Source organism: Leptinotarsa decemlineata, unplaced genomic scaffold (assembly GCF_025532065.1).
Source record: "Leptinotarsa decemlineata unplaced genomic scaffold, Ldec_3_MD MMD2_tig00000505_RagTag_RagTag, whole genome shotgun sequence".
NCBI lineage: Eukaryota > Metazoa > Arthropoda > Insecta > Coleoptera > Chrysomelidae > Leptinotarsa > Leptinotarsa decemlineata.
The window spans coordinates 4,000,531-4,024,556 of NW_027412549.1; the positions used below are offsets into that span (position 1 = coordinate 4,000,531).

Consider the following 24,026-nt stretch of genomic DNA (forward strand, 5'->3'; position numbering starts at 1 on the left):
ATTTTTTATCATTGGATTATTTTGACTGGTTGAATTTGAATGATGTTCTGATGAATCTACAATTACTGTACTTTGCTTGAACTGAAAATCACCCTTAATGAAAAATTAAATGATTTGGACAGTGTTAACTTTTTAGGAAATATGGTATTCTGGGTTTCTATCAGTGTTTCTTCGCAATTATTAAGCTAATGTTTCCTCTGGAGTCGACTTCCTGGACATTGTTTTAGACACAACACATTTCAAAGTCATAACATATAGGGGAAGGGGGGGCATGACGGAGACGCGAGGTATGACGGGGTCACGCATACAAGAAACTAGACTCTTGCGAATAGAAAGCAATGAGCCAATAGGAAGCCATACTCGTTCAACCGTCAGTGCGACAGAAACAGTGAGTGGGAGTGCACGCGTTTTTTGTTGACAAACGAACATCACGTTGAGTGTCTTCTCGATCTAATTTTACGCAGATACAAACGTCTTTTCTCGTATATGGTTGTTAGGGTTGTATACTTTGTTGTGGTATAGTTGGATAAATGTTCAGTTATTATTTTTCTTTTGAGAAATATTTTTTTACTAATTTAGCCTTTGGGGCAACACGGGGCATTGGGTATGGGGTAAGATGGGGTATAGGGGCAACATGGGGAAGTAGGTCTTCGTTGAGATACCTATGTTGATAAATAGGTACGTGACTAACGTGGTTTTACTTTTCAGGTAAAACAATGGTACATACATACAAGAAAAAAACTAAAAGAGGAGAGTGGTCAAAAATTTCTATGAAAACAGCTATAGATAAAGTATTAAGTAAATATATGGGCTACAGAAAAGCCGCTTCTGAATACGGAGTGCCTCAGACTACTTTAGAGCGATATGTTAAGAAAATGAAAGAAGGTGGTGAAGTTACGATTGGTGTACCTTTGGGCCCTAAACAACCTATATTTACAACAAAAGAAGAAGACGAAATGGTGGCATATCTAAAACATATGGAAGAACGTCTTTTTGGACTTACAACTCTCGATTTGAGACGTCTAGCATATCAACTGGCTGTGAGAAATAGTAAGGCGCACAATTTTAATATCGACAAGCAGATGGCAGGGGTTGATTGGCTCAAAGGTTTCTTAAGGCGTCATCCAGATTTATCCATTCGAAAGCCCGAAGCCACATCAGCAGCTAGAGCAATGGGATTTAATAAAATGGCCGTTAGTAAATTCTACCAGTTGCTTGGAGAGATTTATGACAAGTATAAGTTAACTCCTGACAAAATATATAATTGTGATGGAACTGGTACCTATCTCTGTTGTATCTAAAACCAAGAGCAAAATATTGGCCCTGAAAGGGCGAAAACAAGTAGGCTCGTTATCATCTGCAGAACGCGGCCAGACTATATCAGTAGAAATATGTTTTAACGTTGCTGGAACCTACATGCCTCCACTGATGATTTTCCCGAGACAACGAATGAAACCAGAATTGTTAGATCACGCCCCACCAGGTACTGAAGGTGTTTGCAATGCTCGAGGCTGGATAACTACTGAAATATTTTTGACTTGGTTCAAAAAGTTCATCAGATTCTCTGGAGCTACTCGTACTAATCATGTGTTGCTGCTTCTGGATGGGCATGTAAGTCACACTCAAAATTTGGAAGTAATTGATCTGGCACGTAAAAATGAAGTTATAATTCTTTGCTTTCCACCTCACTGCACATATAAAATGCAGCCAGCAGATGTTGCATTTATGAGGCCACTAAGTACATATTATGACCATGCTGTTTCGGCCTGGTTGAGATCACACCCAGGGCGTGTGGTAACTGTATTTCAGATAAGTGAAATATTTGGAAATGCATACATTCAGGCAGCTACAATGTCTACAGCAATTAACGCATTCAGAAAGTGTGGCATATGGCCGTATAATCAAAATAATTTTACGGATGCCGATTTCATATCTGCTGCAACTACTGATATACAAAATATTGAAAACTCGTCTAGTGTAGAGCAACAGAGAGTTTCAGAAGCCGGAGGGCCTCAGTATAAGGTAGTTCCATCTGTGCCTTCAACCACAGTAGCCACGACTGTATCTTCAACGGCCACAACATCCCATCTTGGAGCAGTTACAACAAGAGCTGAAGTTACAACAGAATCATGCACTCCAGTAAGAATAGATTTTATCACCGATCGTAACGAGCAAGTCACACCTGAGACAAGTAAAACACCTGCTCCCGAACCTGAACCTGGATGTTCTTTTGCTTCTAAATCTCCCATCCGTGCAGTGTGCCGCGATCTTACATCTAGCTTTGAAAATGTATCCCCTGGTGATATTTTGCCGATACCTTCGGTCCAACGGACTGAAAAGAGGAAGCAATACCGGAGAGGAGAAACAGCCGTCATTACTTCAACTCCTTATAAAAATGAGCTGGAGAATTTAAAAAAACTGAAGAAAGTATCCAATCCTAATGATCCCCGGCTCAAAAAAAACGCTAAGAAGAAACAAAAGACTACAGTTGCAGCCGAAACGAAAAATAATGATGATGAAGATGCAATTTGTCTCTATTGTAAGGATGAAAATCATACTTTTCTGAAATCATCCGAAGGTTGGGTAGGCTGCCTGCTTTGTGGACGTTGGGCTCACAATGCTTGTGCTGGTGTGGATGATGATAACACCGAAGAAATTCATATTTGTATTTATTGTGATAATAATTAGCTTACCCCATTTTGAACCATTTTCACTACCCCATTTTACCCCATGGTAAGGGGTAAGATGGTTTTTCGCAAGTTGCCATTAAATCATTTATTTTTTTTTTATGCTATAAGTTCATCTCCCAAAGACTATGCCAAATTGTAGTTAGATAAATAAGACATTGTGTGATAAATAAATAAGAATAATAAACGTAATGATTATACTGTATTTTTGGTATTTTCCTTAGATACCCCACCTTCCCCCCCCCTTCCCCTACTATATTCAAGCGAATACCAGACACTGTTTTTTATTCGAATTGTAACTCCAGCTTGTTCCATACTACAGTTCTCACAAACGAACAGAATATATATAGCTACAAAAGAAACCTTGTAATGAAGTCAATCATCCCAAGATAACACATGCCGTTATTAAATTAATTCCTCCCCGACAAAAAAACCCAAATTGAAAGGTTGAATGCGAGTGTAGATATACTCACCACCCGCAGCGTATGATGTGGTATTAGCATAAAGACTTAGTAATGCCGAATGGGCTGTAGCATAGATCTTCCGATTAGGCGCTCTACATAATGACTGTTATTAAGATGCATTAAAGTCGTGCAGCTTGGATAATATTTTAATTGTAGACGAACAGTGCTTTGCTTGGTAGAGTCAAGACTGGTAGCTGTCTAGTGCAGTGGAGCGGAAAGATTGAGTGGTACTGAATGGAAGATTCAATTTGTCTTTCAATCACAGAAATAATCGATGATGGCAAAATTGTTCCATGCTCATTTATGGATAATTCAGTAGGGTGAATCGATTGCTGAATGGAATCATAATAACAGGGTATGTTTTTTAGCAGAACTACCGATACAGAATGATAATTACGTTATACAAGTAGTTAGCTTGGTAGTTACCAATTTCCAGAACAACAAAATTAGTTTTTTTAGTCTTGAGAAATGTACACATCTCCAATGGAAATTGTAATATAAGTTAGATGTAATTACAAATGTTTGTTAAATGATCTCACATCTAAAACATTCAATTGGTACTGAAGTAAATACCATAAATCAAGTGATCCACAAGAAAGTCCATTTCGTCAAACCATAGAAAGTGGAAATAGTTTTATGGGAAATTGTGTTTTTTTAAATTACTACATCTAAATTTATGAGTGAAAAAACTATTTTACTTATTCACGTGAGAGTTATTATATGAATTGTAGCGTTCAATTTCAGCTTAGGATATCTAAACATGTTATAAAGAATTGTCGATATACGTAAGGTATAACAAATTTCTATGACTCTTTATTCCACTCACAATAATTACACTTCACGATGTAATAACTTACAAATCACTATATTCACTCAAGAGAGGTAAAACTTCAGTCGTAATCTTGTGGAAGTCCAACATATTCACAGTATCACACCAAAACCCAAAACGACCTTTTCAATAGATCTAGCCGATAGAAAAATTGTCAGGAGGTTGCATTACTTGGCCCCGTATATCGAACTCCGAGCAGCTGATGCTTATCACCGCTACTTCAGATCAATCCATCTTTTACCAGTGTAGAATTCCAATAGTTAACGATCCCGAGCGTAAGGTATATGAAAGACTTTCCACGTCTCCACCTGGAAAAATAATATGCAACATTATTATTGGGTATACACAATCGGTATGCTCCAATTTCACGACAATTGGGTCTCAATCAAAAATCGACTCATACTGTTATCTTATTATCGCTTACCTTGATGTGTTTTCCCTTTGATCTAGAATTACCGTTGTCCTATTTGAATTCTAAGTTTGATTTGTTGTTTACATTTTGGTGTTCGCCCGTTGACAGAAACAGGACCTTGGACGATGCGCAATCGTTTTGGCTGTCGAAAATATGCGACATTGCCAGGCATCCGAGAGACATTTCAGCAGAACGCGATGTTTCTTGATGATTTCTGGTAAGATAATGTATTTCCTGAGCTGGTAATGTGTATTTGGCAAGATATTCAACATCAGTGGAGTATTAGATCGTGTTTGCAATAGTTGAGTTAGAGGAAAGCATTGAAATCAATTTTGATTTGGTTGATGATTATGTCAGTGACATCTCTGGGCAACTCAACAAATTTGAGTTTTGACAATCTGGAAGAAGAGGGTGACTAGCGGGGGAGGAGTGGAGAGAAAAAAGGTTGTGTGATGTGTGTTGAGGTTTTGGTTCGTGAAATGTTATGATTCTTAAATCATCCTTTACTGGGAATATATTTTAGAACCTAATTCAACAAGTTCATGGTAGATTGGTGTTGCTTTTGTGTGTAGTTTCGGTATTTATCAGAACTTGAACTCTACGGAGGATCTGGAAAACTTAACACCACATCGATCTCATCCATGGTGGTGATGTTCATGGCCGATTCGATAGAGTCCCATCAGGTAGGTTGCCCATCTTCTCAAATTTGTGTGGATCCAAATCATATTTCAACCGAAACATGATTTTAATGTTTAACTCCTCATCTAATGGTGCAATAAGGCTGAAAATCGTCTCGCAGGACAGACACAAGTAATTGTGGTTTATTTTGAAATGAATGGAAAGCTTGTTTTCCTTTTATTCCTTTTATGAGAGGTAAAACTCCTGATTAGATCTTTCTTTCATAGGGTTTTTCCTCCTTTCCCATTTTCATTGGTTCTAAAAGTTACTGGAGGTGTGCAGTACTTACAGGGTGGACTTTGAGTGCTAGACTAGTTGGTTTCTGACCTAGGCTACAGGGTGGTGCAACCTTCTACAGGGTGGTCTAACCTTTGCCTTCTACAGGGTGGTGCAACCATCATCTTCTACAGGGTGATCCCAGTGGACTGAAGTTACCCAGGTGTCAGGATGAGCACGGGGTGATCTACTCCTCCTCAGACGACAACTCTACTAGGACAGGAATCCAAATCTATCGACGCTAGGACACGCAAGTTCTTGATCTTGATCATATATCTATTTTCCTATAATTCGTTTATTAGTAATACCTCGATAGCTGATTGCTTACCTGAATAATAAGCTTGCGGCACGAATTTTGGTCGGCTGCCCGCGCATATATGTATTTGTGTGTATATATCGATTAATTTTATTGTTTTTATTGCCCTTGCTTACTTTGCTCAGTTGTAACTGTCACTTGACTGGAAATATTGTTAAGGAGCTGTAATAATTGTGTAGGTCGTTCAGTGTACTACTTATATTTATTGTAATCGTGACTGAGCGGATATTAGGGTGCTGGAGTACGTCATATCGGCCATTTGGCCTGCCTCATTAACGCATGCGCAACACGTGAGCTCACGCGGTCGCGAAATTGCTTTTTGACTGAGATCTCCCAAATTCCGAGTGTTAAATGTTGTTGTTGACAATTGATGCGGTAACAGTGTTGTTGTTTTTTTTTGTTTTGTTGTTGTTTTTATTCATACTCATTACCTCCAACCTTCGGACAAGTAAGAAAATATTGCTGAATGCTTGTTTATGCTTGATTATTTTACTTTTGTTTGTTATTCAACTCGAGATGGGTAATTTGTTTTACTTGCAACTTACAGATACTGGTGCTTGACCTGTCATTACGTTTGCTTTTTTTTTTATAATATCATAAGTTTAGTAAGGCTTAACTTCCTGGAAGTGTGAAGAATTCAGTTCAGTTGATTGATGTTAATTTAAAATGTATTCAACTGTTCAAACTTAAACTTATACGGGCATTTTATTCCAACCCTTTGGTAGAATGGGGGTTGGGAATCTCAGTAGCGGGATACTTGTGGGTAAAATAATTTACCTGGCGCCTATTGAAGACTCCACTTCTATTTGGGTGTTTACTTATCGACCCACCCCTTCTCCACTGTAGCAATCGCAAATATCCTGAACTAGTACAACCTAGTGTGCCGTTGTATTGGTTTCACTACGACCAAACAAATTGAAACAGCTTGTTACCTTAACCAATTAATTGCTTTTTTCACCATAATTCAAACTGATATTTTAAGAATGATCGTAAAATTAAAACTATCGCGTATGAAAATAACTTCAAGCGGCCTGCCAAACCGATGCGACAAGATCAAACTTTTGTTCAGTATCGTCTTCAGGTAGATAGGTACTTTTTTAGAATCAAAACCCATATTTGAGATTGTGAGGTACTTGGAATGAAAAAATAATTTTGAAATTAAAAAAAAATGACAGTTATTACTTATATAATTCTACCAATGAGTAGTTCCACTCATACAAAAAAAAGCTTCGAATGGTCTTCAATATCTCAAAATATTCCACATCATTTGAGACTGTTTTGAAATGTTACACAATGACCTGGGACAATAAATTGTAAGAGAAATATTTCATTCATTTAATTCATTTTTGATGTCTTTAATGGTAACTACAAACATCTCAGTTCAGCTACAATCAACTCCATCTTTTGTAGTTTTTGTTACTACAATAAACTACAATCCATTTAGAACCTATTTCAGAACTTTTTGGCACATTATTAGTCGTCCTTCGTAGTTAGAATAATATAAATAATGCTTTCTCAGTAACCGATAAGACTACAGAAAAATTAACATTACTTCATTTATCAGTATCTTTTGTTGGTAAAGTAGGCTAAAAAAAAGATAGATTTTTTTCAAAGCGGGTTCCAGCGTCACGGAGCTCTAAAAACCTTCAATATTCTACCAGACTCAATAAGAGAAACTGGTGAAAGGATTTACTCTTCAAATATCCAGAAAAGAATTGATAGACATTATTAAAAGTTATTATTCCTTCACCTGATAGAAATAATAAAAGGAATTGTGGAATATAAAATGTTCTCTTATACCACTATCGCTTTTTGTTTAATTATTATGCAATCGTTTGAAATTTCTAACTCTCAAATTTCAATGTGTGACATATATTTGTAGTTTCATATCACGCATAAGTTACTTACTGTGTCAACTTTTTTCCCATATCGATACTAATTGTATACATTTGTTTGAGTAAACAGACCTATACACTCAAACTGTATGTAATATTTTAACTTTTCCAGAATCTCAAGGACTTACTGTTATAACATAACAAAATCTGCCACTGAAAAATTTTAGGTACTCTACGAAAAATCAAAGGTCGTAATAATATCTAATGTTTTAATTGGAAAATGTACTCTGTACTCGTGGCATCGGCTCTCAATTGAGCCACCGCATTACGCTACACCCTAGTTTCATCACAGACCACCTGCGCCTCATCTGAAGAATTAATGACTGTTCGGTATCAAAACAAAAGAACATAGTTCGTCACCGTGTAACGGCACACGCCGAAATACAAAAGATTGCAATCCTCCGGCAAATGTCAAACAGTTGTTCTTTTCTGCCTGTTTTCAATGGTGAATGCAAGCGACAGTCGTATCAACCACTATGTTACGCTTCCGAACTATTCCGGACACAATACGGAGTCGTGCGACTCTCTCCGATAAGGGCCATATTTGCAAATATAGTTGACTGCTTCCGATGATATTTCGTGGGTGGCATATCCCAGCTTTGTAGAGCCTTATGTGTTTGCCATCAGCAAAGTCCCATTGTGTTATTGTCATTCTGATTCATAGACACTGAGAGAATGATATGAGTGAGTGACTTTTTCAATATATGAGGTCGGACTGAGGTGGCACGCGGGGCTATTGTTATAACAAAATGTTATCAAAATAACGAGCATATGCGAAAGTGTTTTAGTGAAAAAAGTGAGGGTATTATTTTGTGGCAGAAATTTGACTTGGGGGAAGAGACGGTTGAATAAGTTGAAAATAACAGTTGTTAAAATTTTTTCGATGCAAGATTCGCTAGCTAGTTGACATCATTAGAAGACAACAATTCTTGAAGGGAAATGGTAATGGCAAAGCAAGCTTCTTTTGTAATACAGCTGTTGGGTTGAATGCAACTCATCCCTTCACGAACAAACAATCCCCAGTATTCACATAACACTTCAATGTGAGATATTTTCTCAATTTACACATTACGCCTAGTATGAACAAGCCTGAGGCAGCTATTGTATAGTGAAACGTGTTTTGTAAACCGTTCAGTGGAAATGTGACAATAACTGTCTCTCAAATACGTTATGGATTTTCATGAATTCCAGCTAATTCCACTTATTTACAACTAGCTAATGTGGGGTAGGTGCTATGTACTTAGTGCTAGGATCTACCTAGCACTAGAGTTGAAACCGAATCAATTTCCATATTAGTGTTTGTTTCTTAAGTAAAATTCACTATTCAACCTGCTACTTTCTCATATCTGCAATATCTGCGGAATGTCTACCAAGTCAACTCAAAAACCCATAAACCCAGTGCATTAACGGAGATAGATTTCCCAAATTGCCTATTCTTCGGTACCCTATTCAGTGAAGGACAGAAGGTGCATAATTTGATGGATAAATTACAACACAAAGATTCCACATTTTGGTCAGTGTGAAAAAATCTCTTCCCATACATAGAAAATTAATGCAGCAGTTCTGCTTTCAATAAAAATAGAAGATGACTGTAGTGGACGATCATGAGAGTCTATTTGAAATATATGGACGCTGAATATCAGTTAGGCTCAATATAGATGACAGATCAGAAACAAACAAAAATATTCAATTTCTCTATTGTCTGGGTATTACTTTCGACTGTTTACATGCTGAGCAGTATTTCAAAATGAGTTGAACCAGATGATGGATGAAAAATGTTGATACAGAGAAGGAAACCCAGTGTTTATTATGTTGCTTTGGGCACATTCCTCATCATAGCACTGCTGGTCGTGGTTTCTAGCATGAATAATAATAATGTTTTACGCAGAAACAACTTTCTTTAGATTGTCTGATTTAGAAACAACTCAGCAACATAATTAATTTAGTGAAACTGGAAACAATTGGTTTGTCTAGTGTAGCAGTTCTGGTTTTGGAAACATTGCTAATTATGGGTCCATTCTACGCCAGAGGTTCCAGTTTTTTCTTTCAAAGATAATTCGGAAGCTTCATTTGGTTCATTCAAAAACTATATGAATGTCGCAGTATTTGGATGATACAGCTATATGAGTCTTGTTGTCATAGGGATCTTCCCCATTTGAAAAACATGCTGTAAAAACATGATCAGTGCAAAAAGGAACAGTTCATATTTCGATACATGAGCTGGTAGCCCAAAGGAGTCAAGATGTCCATTACCAAAGAAAAATGCAATACTAGTGCATATGAATTATATATTTTGTATTTTCAACTGATTTGCTTCAGAATTATCTCAAAAAACAACCGACATTTGGTGAAAGGTTCAGGTATTTGGTGTAAAAACTGGACTTCACTCATTTCGGAAGAGAATACACCATCTGAGAAACAGTCTTAGGAATACAAGAACTGCACCACTGCGGTTTGCCATCCTTCAAACTCGTGCATTCAGGGACGTAGTTTGGGATATCATTACCCGAAGATGAAATTTGATTATTTTATTCAGAAGCACAATAGTGCCGAAAAAATTGTATAATTAAAAAATGTTTAAAATATGTTTTCCGTTAACCAGCTGTCGCACTCCTACGAACTACAACCCCTAGGAATCGAAACTTGTACAAGCTAAGATCCGACGAGGTCTTACCTTTCAACATGTGATTCCTAACACGGAATTGTGCATATCGATTGATCAGCTCGCGGCTTGAACCACTGACTAACACGGCGTTCAATTGATTGAGTAAGCAAGCCATCCATGTCGAACCAACTGGCTACCGACCGGAAATAAGATCGATTCATATGAATAGGAAATGAAAAAAAAATGGGGCTACAGTCAAATATAGGAATTGTAGATATGACATCATTGGCTTTGTTATTGTTGAATGATCCCAGAGAGATGCCCGATAGATCCAGTTTTCCGTATTCACTTCTATTTTGAATTGAATTTCAGGATTTTCTTACCATACCATTTCTTACCATTATCATTCATCTCACCCTGGTGTTTCCTGAAAGAATTTTTTTGTATTCAATTTTTTACCATTCAGACCGCGATATTACTTTACTTGCCCCCGTTTGTGACTATATCATGTACCCCCCCGTATATGATATTCCGTCAAAAACGGTCGGGAGTGCGATAGAAGGAAGGAGTCGCTCGAATGCTGAACAAGCGGCCCAAGAGATGCATAAGATGGGTGTTGTCGATAAATGTTTCCAGAGTAAAAATATTGGCCACCGGGATTTGAAGCTGGAAAACCTGCATGATCCAAAATAAGTCGCTAATATTCTCAAGGTGAGCACACTTCTTTCCATTTCAAAATATTTGCCTCCCCTATTCAAAAAGCAAAAGGACAACATTCAAATGAATATCAAAGCAAACACAGGCTACACTTGAAATCTGTTTGAAATCTGTTTTTCCGATAAACAGCTGTCGTACATTGATTATCAACATCAACATTGCAGATTTTATTCCAAGTAATCATATTTTGTCGTTGACATGCCAAATGATAGCCACAAGACTGATTAGTTTATTCCAATCAAACTAGAGAGTGTACGTTATAGTCATAATGAACAAAAATTCATTTTCAAAAGGGGTATAATTATAGTTATGCTGCTCTTGGGTAGCAAAATATGGTAATAATATTGCAATCAACCTGTGAGATCTGCCTATTTCCTCATCAAACTAGTAACTTAAATACAATTTCAAATAATACCCAACTAGCAATTTTGTATTTTATAATAGTTGCGGAAACTTTTCGGAGAAACAAATTATAAAACCGCATTACTATCAGAAATGTTTTCAATATGTTTATAAAACTGCTATAAATAGGAAATTGGCACCGTTTTATAAAACATTATAGTTATTATCAATATTTTGTAAAGCCTTTTACAAACACTACAAAACAGTTTTATAAACATTTTGGCAGTTAATATAAAATTTGTCTAACGCTCTTATAAAGTAGTTTTGTAAAGACTTCCCTTACTGCACTTTTGCAACATATTCAAGCCATACTTATAAAATAATTAGAAGACAATTTTATAAGAGTTTTTTAGTAGTTCCAAGTAGGCGTTATAAAATATAATACAGCCGAAAACGATAGCAATAAAATAAAAAAGTGTTAAAAATGTCTTCTCGATGACGCAAGAAGTAATTTTGTATTGGACACTAGGAAAATATAATAGATATGTCACCAACTGAAAACTAACAAATAGAAAGGTTGAAGCCATTTTAAAATTTCACTTCTGCACTCATAAAACTGTTGAAGACATTGTTTATGTTTCGAAGATTGATATTTTTACTGCAAATGAAATTTTATTGACAAATATATAGCCGATTATTAGCAAAATTTAAGCGCGCCACTCATTTATAAATGTTTTCGGTAAAATTATTAATTATACAAAAATTCACTCTGTCGACGTATTAATTTTCTAGTCGCACACTTAACTCACTATATTCTACACTATATTACAATATTTATGTACTTTTCAGCTGTAAATATCACTACATATGCGGTATTTCATATTTTCAACCCATCTTATTTCAGTATCCCGGATCGCTATCATTACAAATGGCGTTGTTCTATAAAATGAATTGGTATCAGTAGCAAGCATTTCAACGTATTTTAGCTACTATGTTACCCCTATAAAACTGTTAAGAAACACTTAGTTCTGGGAGTGATGGTATTGCGGCAGAGTCGGACTACTTTTAAAGCCTTAGGTTTCTAGAAAAGTGCTAGTATGAATGAAAGATTTCTCACATATACTTTGGATAAATATTATCTGTCTTTGATGTTTTGGCTAAAAAGTTTCTTTCATCGATTATAAAGGCTAAACGACGGGTTTTCCCCATTATCATAACCTTTTCCTGATTTTCGCGAGAAAAAATCGAAGCACCTTGAACTGAATCTAAAACTATTATATACCTCCCAATAAATGTTCAAAATGGCCGCCATTGAGTTATTATTTATTTTTATTTATATATTCGGGATACAAACTGAAAAGTCCACTACAGTCCACTACTACACAATGGAATTATAATCAAATTGAAAGTATAAATTAATACACTAATACACTAAATAATTTCAGACACTATGATATGCATTATCATAGTGTCTGAAATTAAGGATGAATTAGAATTGAATACAGTAACAATAGAAACTGATTATTAGTTATTGACAAAATGTATAAATCAATTATATGTTATAAAAATGAGTTCTCAATATTTTTTTGGCCGTAAGCTACAATGTATTAAAAATATGGAAGTATTTTGCAAGAGTGTTACCTCATATTACTGGACCCACTATTAAGATTTCCGACCGTATATTTTTCAATAGATGGATTTTCTGAAATAACTGAAACAAAACCAAACTAACCCAAACCAACCATTATCCCTTCTTTCACTAAACAAAAAATTATAAAAAAATATTTGTTACAAATAAAGTATTCGAACCCACCACAAAAATTAATCATACGTCAATTAGTCAACATCCCAACATTAAAGCCATTTACACTAACGAATACCTATGGATACGAACACTGTCACGAATTAATCATAGAAAGCGGGTAGCGAACCTATACAATTGAATTTGAACGCGAACGCATACACTCAAATCACAAAATTATCGGGAACCTAGATACTCCGAAATGAACTAAATCACCTTGTATGGTTTAGCTTCTAAAACTGAACTCCCATCCAACCCTAACAACTCATTTCTATATGAAATATTTTTTCGAAACACAACTAAGCATCCCGTTATTTTGATTTTTTTTTAAACAGAATCCTAAGAATACGGCCCTATTAATATTTGTTTGCCTTTCTGCTCCGCTGTGGCTCTGCTGTCGGTACACAACTATTGTGATTGTTTATAAGTTAGTTGGCAACATTTTTGCTAATAAATAACACTTTGGTGACCCTTATAATATAAATTACTTATATTCATCACATATTACCTTTTTTATGATAAATATTCGTTGTCTAATGCTAAATACATGTTATATTAGACATAACCTATATGAACGCGGATTAAATATTGTTGATATTTAATTTGTCGTGCGTTTAGTGGAAATGACGGATAAGTGTTTGATGTCAGAATATATCTTTTAATTAGCTTCAATAATTGACCAAATATTTGATAATTCAGGCCCATATTTTCAGTTGATAGTTTGTCAAGCTGGATGTGACTCATTTCATCTAAGTTTCAGGTATATATGTTCACCATAGTTCCGTCGTCATGGGTAAATAATAACCAACCCTCATGGCCAAAAATTGATGCTGATAAGCTAATACGAAACTACAATTCTATGCCCGAACCCAGTTGGTTTACAATGATGTTTAAACTAAAACAAAGTCATTTGATGACCTACCAAATTGCTGAAGAAGAACTATTAGAACGAATGTTGCAGAATTACGATACAGAACAAGAAAAAATTATCAATTCTATGCAACCCAAAAAGCAAGCAGGGTTATTTTCATCCAAACAAGTTGTCATAAAAAGTGCAAAAAAGCCAGAGTTATGTATCTTTTATGAGACACCGTCTATATGACAGTAGTTATTAGCTATTCGAGGAGTTACTTCTGAATACTGTCTGTGAAGCATACCTTGCTGTACTTGAATTTGTCATCATTTAAAGAGTTAACACGAAACTGCTTCACTCAGAACAAAATATCCAGGTTTCCTAAATAGATAACTAAAAACTGAAACTTGAAAATGCAAACGCTTTGTTTTTTACAGTCTTCCAAATTGTGAATAATAAGGTTAAGTTATTAAACCCAATGCCTTGAAAATATTGAATTTACTTATGGGTACCTATATTCAATAAAAATCAAATATTTAGAAGTTGCTGAAGAACTAATTTCCACCACGACATCGATGGTGCCCTACTTGAATAACTTAACAAAAATATTCTTACTAAATACAACTTAAATTTTGAAGAATTTTCCAAAGCTGTAATTAGGAATCGATGTCAGCTGGTTGTTCTTAAATGCTGCATTTTATTCTTGGTGGCAGCAAATATATATTAGCAAAAGCAATTTGATTTCATATCAGTTATATTAGTGTTTTTGAATTGTAGTAAATATACCATGCTATAAAATAGTTGGGAAATTATCATTGAAGTGACAATACGGTAATGAAAATAAAATTGTGTCTGAAAGCATTTTAATAAAATAATTTCATTAAAGCTACAGGAAACAGTTATAAAATGAGCTTGAAATACTTTTATAACTATCATAAAAATCTCACAGAAAAGTGTTATAAAACTGCTATATAACAATTCACTTTTATAGGAAAATAAGTTTTATAAGTTAGTTGTAAAAACGTTTCTATGATAATTTCCTGACTATTTTATAATGGTTTTTTAATTTTATTTCATAAACGTTTCTATGACAAATTTATAAAACACTTTTATTGCCTACAACTGTATTGTGTTCACCGATCATCTAATACAATCAATTAGCATTTTGGGAGTAATTATAAAATAATAATAAAATAAAACTGTTGCAACACCATGGAATTATAAAACAACTTTGCTGGTTGGGTAGTCAATAGCCCAGATATTTAGATCCAGTATTGTATTGGAAATTTTTTTCAAAATTGGACTGGTGAGAGAAGCGATAGGATTTTTTTTACTTAATTTATGCATATTTTCTTGAATACACCAACTTCATCTGACGTACATATAAATATAGCCAAATACTTGCTTTTCCATATTCAACTATCATTGCAATTATTATCATTGTCAGCATAAGTCAGCAGTAAAAGCGACTAACTTATAGATGTTTGATTTTTCTCAATTCAGATCAACTAAGTCATAGAATAAATACTACTACAGTTCGTTTTCCAACACCAAACTGTTATTTCAACACCTCGACACGTGTTCCAATCACCAAGTGATCATCTTCAAGAGGAAGATCAAACTAATTCAATCTTCTTCTTGAAGATGGTCACTTGATGATCAAAGCACCTGTCGAGGTATTGAAATAACAGTTTGGTGTTGGGAAAAAACTTCAGTAATATTTATTACTACAGAATACAAATCATGAAATTATAAAACAACAACAAATACTAATTGGCGCTCCGAGGCGACTTCATTGATTCCAGTGGCGCATTTGCTTTTTCAGCTGCAGATCTTGATCTGGAGCTGAAAAAGCAGAAGATCTTGTCAATGTCCTCTCTCTCATAAAACAAAATGTTGCGTGTCTCGAGAGGCTCCAATAAATTCAATACATCGCTACAACACTTAGTGACATGACTATCGTTAAACTTAAACCAGTCCGTTTTGTCTTTGGTCAAGGCGTAATAAGACCAGATAAACGATAGTTGAAGTTCCAGAAATTCACATACGTTTTCGCTACCTCTTGAATATTTACTACAATGTAAACAAGTGAGGATTTCTCCAGCAAAAGATTTTAACAAACACCAGTCGAGATACGGAACAATCTTTTTCTTGTCCTAACGAGTATCTAGTGGAGTTCAAAGACTCCAGGAAATCGGATGGAGAAAAAGATGTTACATTCTTACGAAACTGCAGCTGTATGAGCAAGTGTTTGAGTTTTGGTCATCATTAAAACCTCGTTCTTGAAATTCTCCGTCATGAACAACACTTGTAAAATGATATTCATGTAGCAAATGTTTCCTAAATTATCTAATCCAATTCTCAAGTTTTTCAGGACAACTCTCTACTGATTCGTAAGGAAGAACATGTTTCACAGAATCTGCATAAGAACCATTTCTCAAGCTGCAATCGATCCTTCCATCAAAGGTTCCAAACAGTGTATCATAAGTTTTAAAATGTCGAAGAAAATTGTGATGTATCGTATTGGCATTACAGTTGGAAAATTAACCGATACATTCGTCAAATCAATAGCCCAACGAAATGTCTACCACTCACCTCCTTTTTGATCGTGCTACCAACCCACAAATGAACGACCGCTGGCTGACCCTATGAAAAATAGGTTAATGATGAGAACACTCGCGGAATAATACTTACCTATATAAATTTTCGCGTCAAGCAGAACATTAATTACAAAAGATACAGTCTAATGCATTCATTTCTACCCTCCGCACGTTAGCAAGCCCCTATATTTTGTGAAACAGACTTATAAAAAGTATTATTGTCAAGTGAAATGTACTCAAAAATATTGCTCTGATATTATGGTAGTAATTAAAAGGGGGTGCATAAATACATAAATATAGTTTTTATTATTTTGGTTGAATAATTTAGAAGACGCATATTGTTTCGTTTATAATTCCCCCTTGATCATCAGAGATAAATATTTCGGGCGACAATATTTTGGTATTATTCATCATCAGGCGGATTTCATGCGATAAATTAATTTACAAAAACAATGTATATTGTGGTTCGTATCCTACGTTGATACTTCAATGTTATGGTGGATTTCAATCGTCTATAATATTCTAGAATATTCCACAGCATTCCAAACTGTTTTAGAATATTTCACAATAACCGAGGATGCTCCGGAATGTTCCTTACCGTTCCAGGCTATGCCTGAATATTCCAGAATGTCCCGATATATCCGGAAATATTGTAGAATCCTCTAGAATGTTATCGAATACTGTCGAAAGTTCTGGACTATTCAAGAGAGCGAAGTTTCCTGCCCTCATTTATCTAAAGACCGCCTTTAAGGAAAAAAGAGTACTTTTTGGATGGGAAATAGAGGGCTACTATTCAGTATATTTTCATCATTCCACGTCGATCTGGGATGTTCCTGAATACTCCATAATGTTTTGGGATATGTAATGTTGTGGAATACTCTCGAATTTTTTTAGGACAAAACACAAGCACTACAGGAAAATCCTTAAGGCGTTCTCAAAGGGGTTCCTGTGCGAAAGTAGCGATTCACATTGGATTTGAATCGCTGGATATTAAATCCCTTTGGAAAAACGTTCTCAGGAAGTTTATTCCACAAAAACATGTAACACGTGTTGCGTTCTTGTAAAATCGTTTAGTGAAAATCTCACAATAAAGTGTTTTTTGAATACGTCACAAAATTTTCAAATTCTCTATAAAAATTCACATAACAACTGAATGTCTCTTGTACGCTCTGCTATTCCATGTTTTATTTTTTGTGATAATCACTGTATTATAATGAAATTGTCAATAATGAATCACCAGGTGGCATAATGAGTTAAAAAAATGACTACACCCTAAGTTAATAAATTGTTCTTATTCAAAGTCCAATTGAACCTATCAAAAGCTCTGAACTAACAATACTGAATTGCATGTAAAGGCAGATCTTAATGGTATGTGAAAGAACACAACACGCTGAGAAACGAAGAAGGCACCTCTAGCAGTAGCTTCACTGCAATGAAAGGCATTTCATGACGAGAAACTAAAAAAGAAATTTTTAAGAGATATAAGTGAAAAAAATTGCACAGGGAAGGCAGAATGTCACGAGGAAAACATTCAGTGAAAGTAAATATGCTGTCACTCGATGCAGGTTTCGCTTATCAAGGTAGCATCACCAAGAGATCACTGAAACTACTGTAGCAGATGATATCACTCAAAATTGAATTACCAAATATTATTAGCATACATAAAACAACTACACCCCTGGCTGATACCACGAAGGGCGTTGGATTCTTTACTGAAGTTATTCCTGCATATGCTGTTGGCGATACAACTGCCAGTGCAAGGTAGTGTCTATCATCAATAAGAAGTCGATGATCTCCGATAATTGAAAATCGAATTCCTTCCTCGAACTAGGTTGAAGCGGACAACAAACGACAGGTTTCTCATCGCCTCATGAATTGTTCTTTTGAATTATTTGATTTACAGCCAGTCTTCAAGTATGCTCACTAACTATATGTGAAAAGTTTCCTTTCCTTATACAAGGAATTGGGCAAATTTCAGATATGCGGTTGGTTACCTTGTTCACAGGCAGATGGGGCGATGACGAACCTGTCGTTTGTTGTCCGCTTCAGCCTAGTTCGAGGAATGATACTCTGAAGGAATTCGAATGTCATCGGAAATCATCGACATATGTTGATGATAGATACTTGCACTGACGAGTGGCAAAACAGCCCGAAATCGGTCTGCAAGTGTGTTCCCATAATTGAAAATCTATTGCGGCAGTTGCATTGCCAACAACATATGCAGGAATAACTTTAGTGAAGAATCCTGCACTGACATCTGTCGGATATAATCCAACGCCCTTCGTGATATTAGTCAGGGGAGTAGTTGTTTTCTGATAGATTGTCAGTACATTAACCTTCAGTGTACGGTGTTGTCATTGGCCTGAATGAATTGTTCTTTCAGATGATTGCAATTTGAGGTATTCATTATTGAAATATTAGTAATTCCAAATATTGGAATTTTGAACTAATCGTACTGAAATAAGTCAAACGCAGTGGAGATATATTTTTTCATAAATATTCTTTTTTTAATAGTTCGTCAACATTTGAACATGGAATTTCAGTTGTTGGTTTAACTTCGTCTTTGTTATAAACAAAAGTATATAATTTGTTCCTTTCTATGAGAAATAAAACATATTGAACTGAACTGAACTGAATTGAACATTGTGGAACACCACAATTCTTTAGGAACTTTCTTTATCTCTTCCTTCTGATTATTTTCGGAACTGTAATGAACAGAATGACGCCGTTTCTGCGAAAAATCTGAATAATTCCCAAAACAATGCCATTTGATTTCTCTAAGTGAATTTCTATACACGATAGCAATACTCACACTCCAAATGGATTTTTTACAATGAACTGATGTCTCTTAATTATTGATTTTATGTGAGTAGGAGGGAATCAAAAATGGAAATTCACCCTGGACTGAACCTCCTGAATACATTCATCGAAATAAACACGAAATAAAACAAGCTACGTCTTTTTACCTGGACATGTGGATTGTGCAATTTGGTAACCCTTTTCTGAAAAATTAATAGTCCTAGAACATATTTCACATATTCTATCCTTGGAACCCCATAGTAACGTCAATATTCAGAAATGAAACATGAATATCCATAATTTAAAAATACCTGAAGTTTTCTTTCAAATAATACACTCAAACGCATAAATATCCGCCCTTCCATTTATGAATATGGAATTCATTAATAGTTTAACATCGAGCGTCTGCAATGTGGTGAGTTTTAATATAATAATGCACCCCTTACCGAATTCACTCTATGAAATACCTTTCCCTTTTCAAACACCCTTCTCTGCATCAAACGAAATCCTTCAACTGTTTGACGTATCAGCCCAGAAAAATATCTAGTAGATATATTTTGACGTTCAGACGACGAAGGGTAAGTTTTTTTGGCCTAAGGAAATATCAAGTATCTTTAAGTGCTGGATATTTATGTTTCAATTCCGAATATTGACGTTCCTAAGGGGTTTCAGAGACCGAATCACCATAATAATTTCAGGGAATTGCTAGAATCTGACTTCAGGAGTTTGTTAATGTGATAGCTATTGATCTTCGAGAGTTGAATATTTGCAAAATACTGCCAAAAATACTAGAACTCATGTGAATTCTGTGTTTGTACTTCAAAAAAGAGCGATACGTTATGTCTTCAAAAAGAAACAAGACTCCTGTAAATCTATATTCATTACAAATAATATTTTGACAGTTAATGCCATTTTCATATTAGGAACGGTTTGTTTGATAAACAAACATAGATATGAATTTCCTATGGTCTCCTCTAACTATTTCACTCCTCAGACTTACGATTTCAGACTGCCTCTACCTACTTCGACACAAGCACAAAACACAAACCCATAAGGTAGTCTAAGTGCCTGTGCAAAAGTAGTGATTCACACTGGATTTGAATCGCTGGAGTTTATTCCGCATAAACGCAGTTCTTGAACAGTAAAGTTCGACGTGTACTGAGTTGAACCTCAGAACGATGAGCAGTTACAGTCCGCTCTTGGTGGAATCAAATTTGCCAAGTCACTTGAACACCTCCCGTGAAAGTATCTATGAAGAAGAGACAAATTTCCAACCTTCCTTCGATGTTCCAGACTATCAAGGTTGCAAGTGTCTTCACTCATGGGAATGACTCTTTTTTGGATAAAATCCAGCAGCTCACTATAATAAAATAAATAACTATTTTCACTTGTTTACACTTTTGGGAATGACATGATATTGGCTGAAAATTGCATAAATAAAAAACCTAGTTTTCACAGTTTCAGTGAATTCTTCCAGAATTTTTTTAGGGGATTCAAAGAGAATTGAGCATTTTGTCGATACTATAGATGTTTTTCTGGTAAGGAAGACGTCATAACAATTTTTCTTCATGCTTGTCCTTTGAGGGCAATTTCGTTCAACTAAACATTCGCGGTTCAGCCCAGCACTACGGATGAGACCAATGGCTGGTCAAAATAGTAGTGTTCGATGTTGTATCACGAATGCATTGGTTTTGGGCTCTCACTTCGAAAATTTGGCTTGCAGTGAAAGCTAGAGGGTAACAGGGTAATGAATCTCGGTCTGCGATAGATATCAAAGCTTGGCTTTGGAAGCCTCGCAGTTCTTCTAGTGGTGTAATTGATATTTTCAACTTAGCTCAGCTCAGTTACTCCGTCTTTAATTCAATTTTTCATTACCTATTCGTATTGGCTCGGTTTGATTAGTTCAAAATTATACATCAAATAATTTTATATAATAACATTTGATGGGGTAAACTGATTAGGCCAAATCCTTTGTATATTTTGATATTTTGAATACATCAATAACAATATCCATGATAATAATCACAAATTTTCAGAGTATAGAGTCGCCAGATCACCTGAAGATGTTACTATGTAGTGAAACGCGTATTGGAAATGAAGTATATTGTGATTTGTTATTAGTATCACAAATATCCTCATTTTGTTAATATACATCACAAACTTGTATTTAACTTGCAAAGTTTGTATGTATGAAAGTTTGTATGTATACGGGTCAAAATTCGTAACGGAAATTTGAGACAGTTAGCTGACTGAGCTGAAATTTGACTCACAAAAACTCAGGCATCGGTTTTCTCCAAGAAGATGTCTCCGAATCAGATATAATAATGTCAGGTCAGGCAATTTCGCTTTCTGCTTCGGTAAGTTTGTTGGGGGTTAAAATGGACACCAATATGTCTTGGCACAATAATGTCGCTGAGATTGCAAAGGCTGCTTCTCAAAAGCTTGGAACACTGTTCAGAACCAGAAAACTGTACACGCCTCAGCATTTTTTGATGCTTTATAAAGCTCAGATCAGACCTTCTTTGAAGTAGTGTTCTCATGTATGGAGATGTGCTCTCAAAAATACCCTGAAGTTGCTAGATTCCATACAGAAAAGAGCCATCCGCCTGATTGGAGACGCGAACATCACGTGCAACCTTGATAGCCTGAAACATCGAAGAAAGGTTGGATTTGTCTTTCTTTTCACGGAAAGTGACTTGACACATTCGATTCCACCAAGAGCGATACATATCAGAAATACGCGACGGACTGTGGCTGCTCATCGTTTTGAAGTTCAACTCAATACACCTCGAACTTCACTGTTGAGAACTTTCCCATCTGGAGAACTGCGTTCATGTGGAATGAACTTCCTGAAAACGTTTTTCCAAAAGGATTTATCTCCAGCGATTCAAATCTGATATGAATCGTACACGCATCGCTCTGAGAGCGCCTTAAGGATTTTCCTGTAGTGCTTCTGTTTTGTCCTTTCATCCTTACATCAAAACATTTCAGTTGTTTCTTCTAGTGAATCAAATTCACTTGGTATAAAAATTAATACTATTCAGAAACACAGAAACTAAATTTGAAGTTATATCCAGAACGGATTGCAATATATTCACAGCATTCTTGAATATGCATTTTCTGAACTGAAAAACAATTACGAGTCCATTAGATTATTGTTTGTGTATACTTTCAACCTCATTCGTTGCTTTTACTAACATCAAATCATTATCACCTGAACGTTTCATTTTGACACATATATTATTACCATCAAAGGAGCATATATGAAATATAACGTGACACATTCAAATCAAACGAAAGTGGTCTATTTGTAGGTAGTCACAGGGTAATACATGGTTAACAATCAAGAGTTGGTAACTTATTTGACAAGGTTGTACTGTGAGTGAAATGCTTGACGGAAAATATTCTCATAATATATATTGTATTCTAAAGAAACAATCATAAAATTCTCGTATATCGTGATATCACCCCTAAAATAGTCTACCCTATCCAAAGAAGCTATTTTGATATGAAACGATTGTTGTACTGTTCATTACACTGGTTTTTGGGTGTGAAAAACTCCAGTGAATTGTTTCGATTAAATTTACGGATTTCATTGCAATTAAAAAAACTCAGTTACGCTTCAATAATATCAGCGACAGATAAAGCAAAAATTATTTTGATTTCATAAATCAGTAGACTTCAAGGGTAAAACAGATTTACTTTCATAAGAACCAATTTGAAAAGAAATCTAGTCGTCAATAAATGTTTAATAATTGAATAGAACTGGCCGATACTTGATGAAAATCTATATTTGAAAACTAATCAATACATTTTATTGTATGATTTTCACTATAACAGGGTTTTACAAAAACCACGACACGTGTTTCGCTATACAATAGCTTCCTAAAGCATAAACTGAGAGTTACTTCTAAATTACAACCATTTTATACTTCAACCTAAATAAAAGATTATTTAGGTAGACGAGTAGGTACTAGGTTAGAGTATAATATGGTTGTAATTTAGAAGTAACTCTCAGTTCATGCTTGAGGAAGCTATTGTATAGCGAAACACATGTCGCAGTTTTTGTAAAACCCTTTTATAAGTAGTGAAAATCATACAATAAACTGTATTGATTAGTTTTTTAATAAATGTTTAGATATAGATACACAAAAGGACAAACCACTTGTTTCACTGCTCAATATTAAGAACTATAGAGAAAGCGAAAAACCGCTAGTACTATAATAATGCGTAAGTTAGTTTCTCCAAAACATTTCAGAGAGTCGTTCATGATTTTTCACTTTTTCCGTATATAATGCTTATTTTCAATTAATTTTCATTCTAAAAACGAAACCGGTTCGTAATTCAGAGAATATTGCCGAGAAGAATTATGCGAGTTAAATAGCTAGAAGAAAATAGCCTAGAAGAAGCGGTTCCATGAGAGGTGGTGTGATGTCACCAGATATACAATATGCAGAACCGATTAGGAATCACCATCTGTTTCACATGTTTCTGTGTAAGCAGTGCGGAAGTTCAATTTTTCTTTGGTTTTCTGAAGTCTTACGCATCAATGCGAAGAAGAGAGTTCTTCAGATGAATTTGTTGTTGGGAGAATGGTTTTAATGCAGATAAATTACATTTATTTCAGAGTGATCAGAAACGCTTTTATTTATTGAATTCAATTAAAACTTGGGAACAGTATGAAACATATTTTTATTCCATTCAATGTACCAAGAATATTCAAGTATAGTTTAAATTTGGTATAATCTCTTC

The 24,026-nt window shown here is 35.2% G+C and overlaps 1 protein-coding gene and 1 long non-coding RNA gene across 2 annotated transcripts; one reads left to right on the forward strand and one right to left on the reverse strand.

The window, feature by feature from the left end:
* The first annotated feature begins 716 nt into the window (after positions 1-716).
* On the forward strand, positions 717-1,301 carry LOC141481875 (uncharacterized). The gene has a single exon (XM_074174214.1). It carries the CDS (start codon positions 717-719, stop codon positions 1,299-1,301), a length of 585 nt encoding a protein of 194 aa, XP_074030315.1.
* Positions 1,302-3,937: 2,636 nt separating this feature from the next.
* Positions 3,938-4,829, reverse strand: LOC111517276 (uncharacterized). Its single transcript, XR_002723796.2, has 2 exons — positions 4,405-4,829; positions 3,938-4,288 (listed from the first exon to the last, which is right to left on the reverse strand). It is a non-coding gene; the product is annotated as an uncharacterized lncRNA (long non-coding RNA).
* Between the last annotated feature and the right edge of the window lie 19,197 nt (positions 4,830-24,026).

Excerpts from the sequence above, each read along its gene's own strand:
- LOC141481875 (XM_074174214.1), top strand. The coding sequence starts at position 717 with ATGGTACATACATACAAGAAAAAAACTAAAAGAGGAGAGTGGTCAAAA.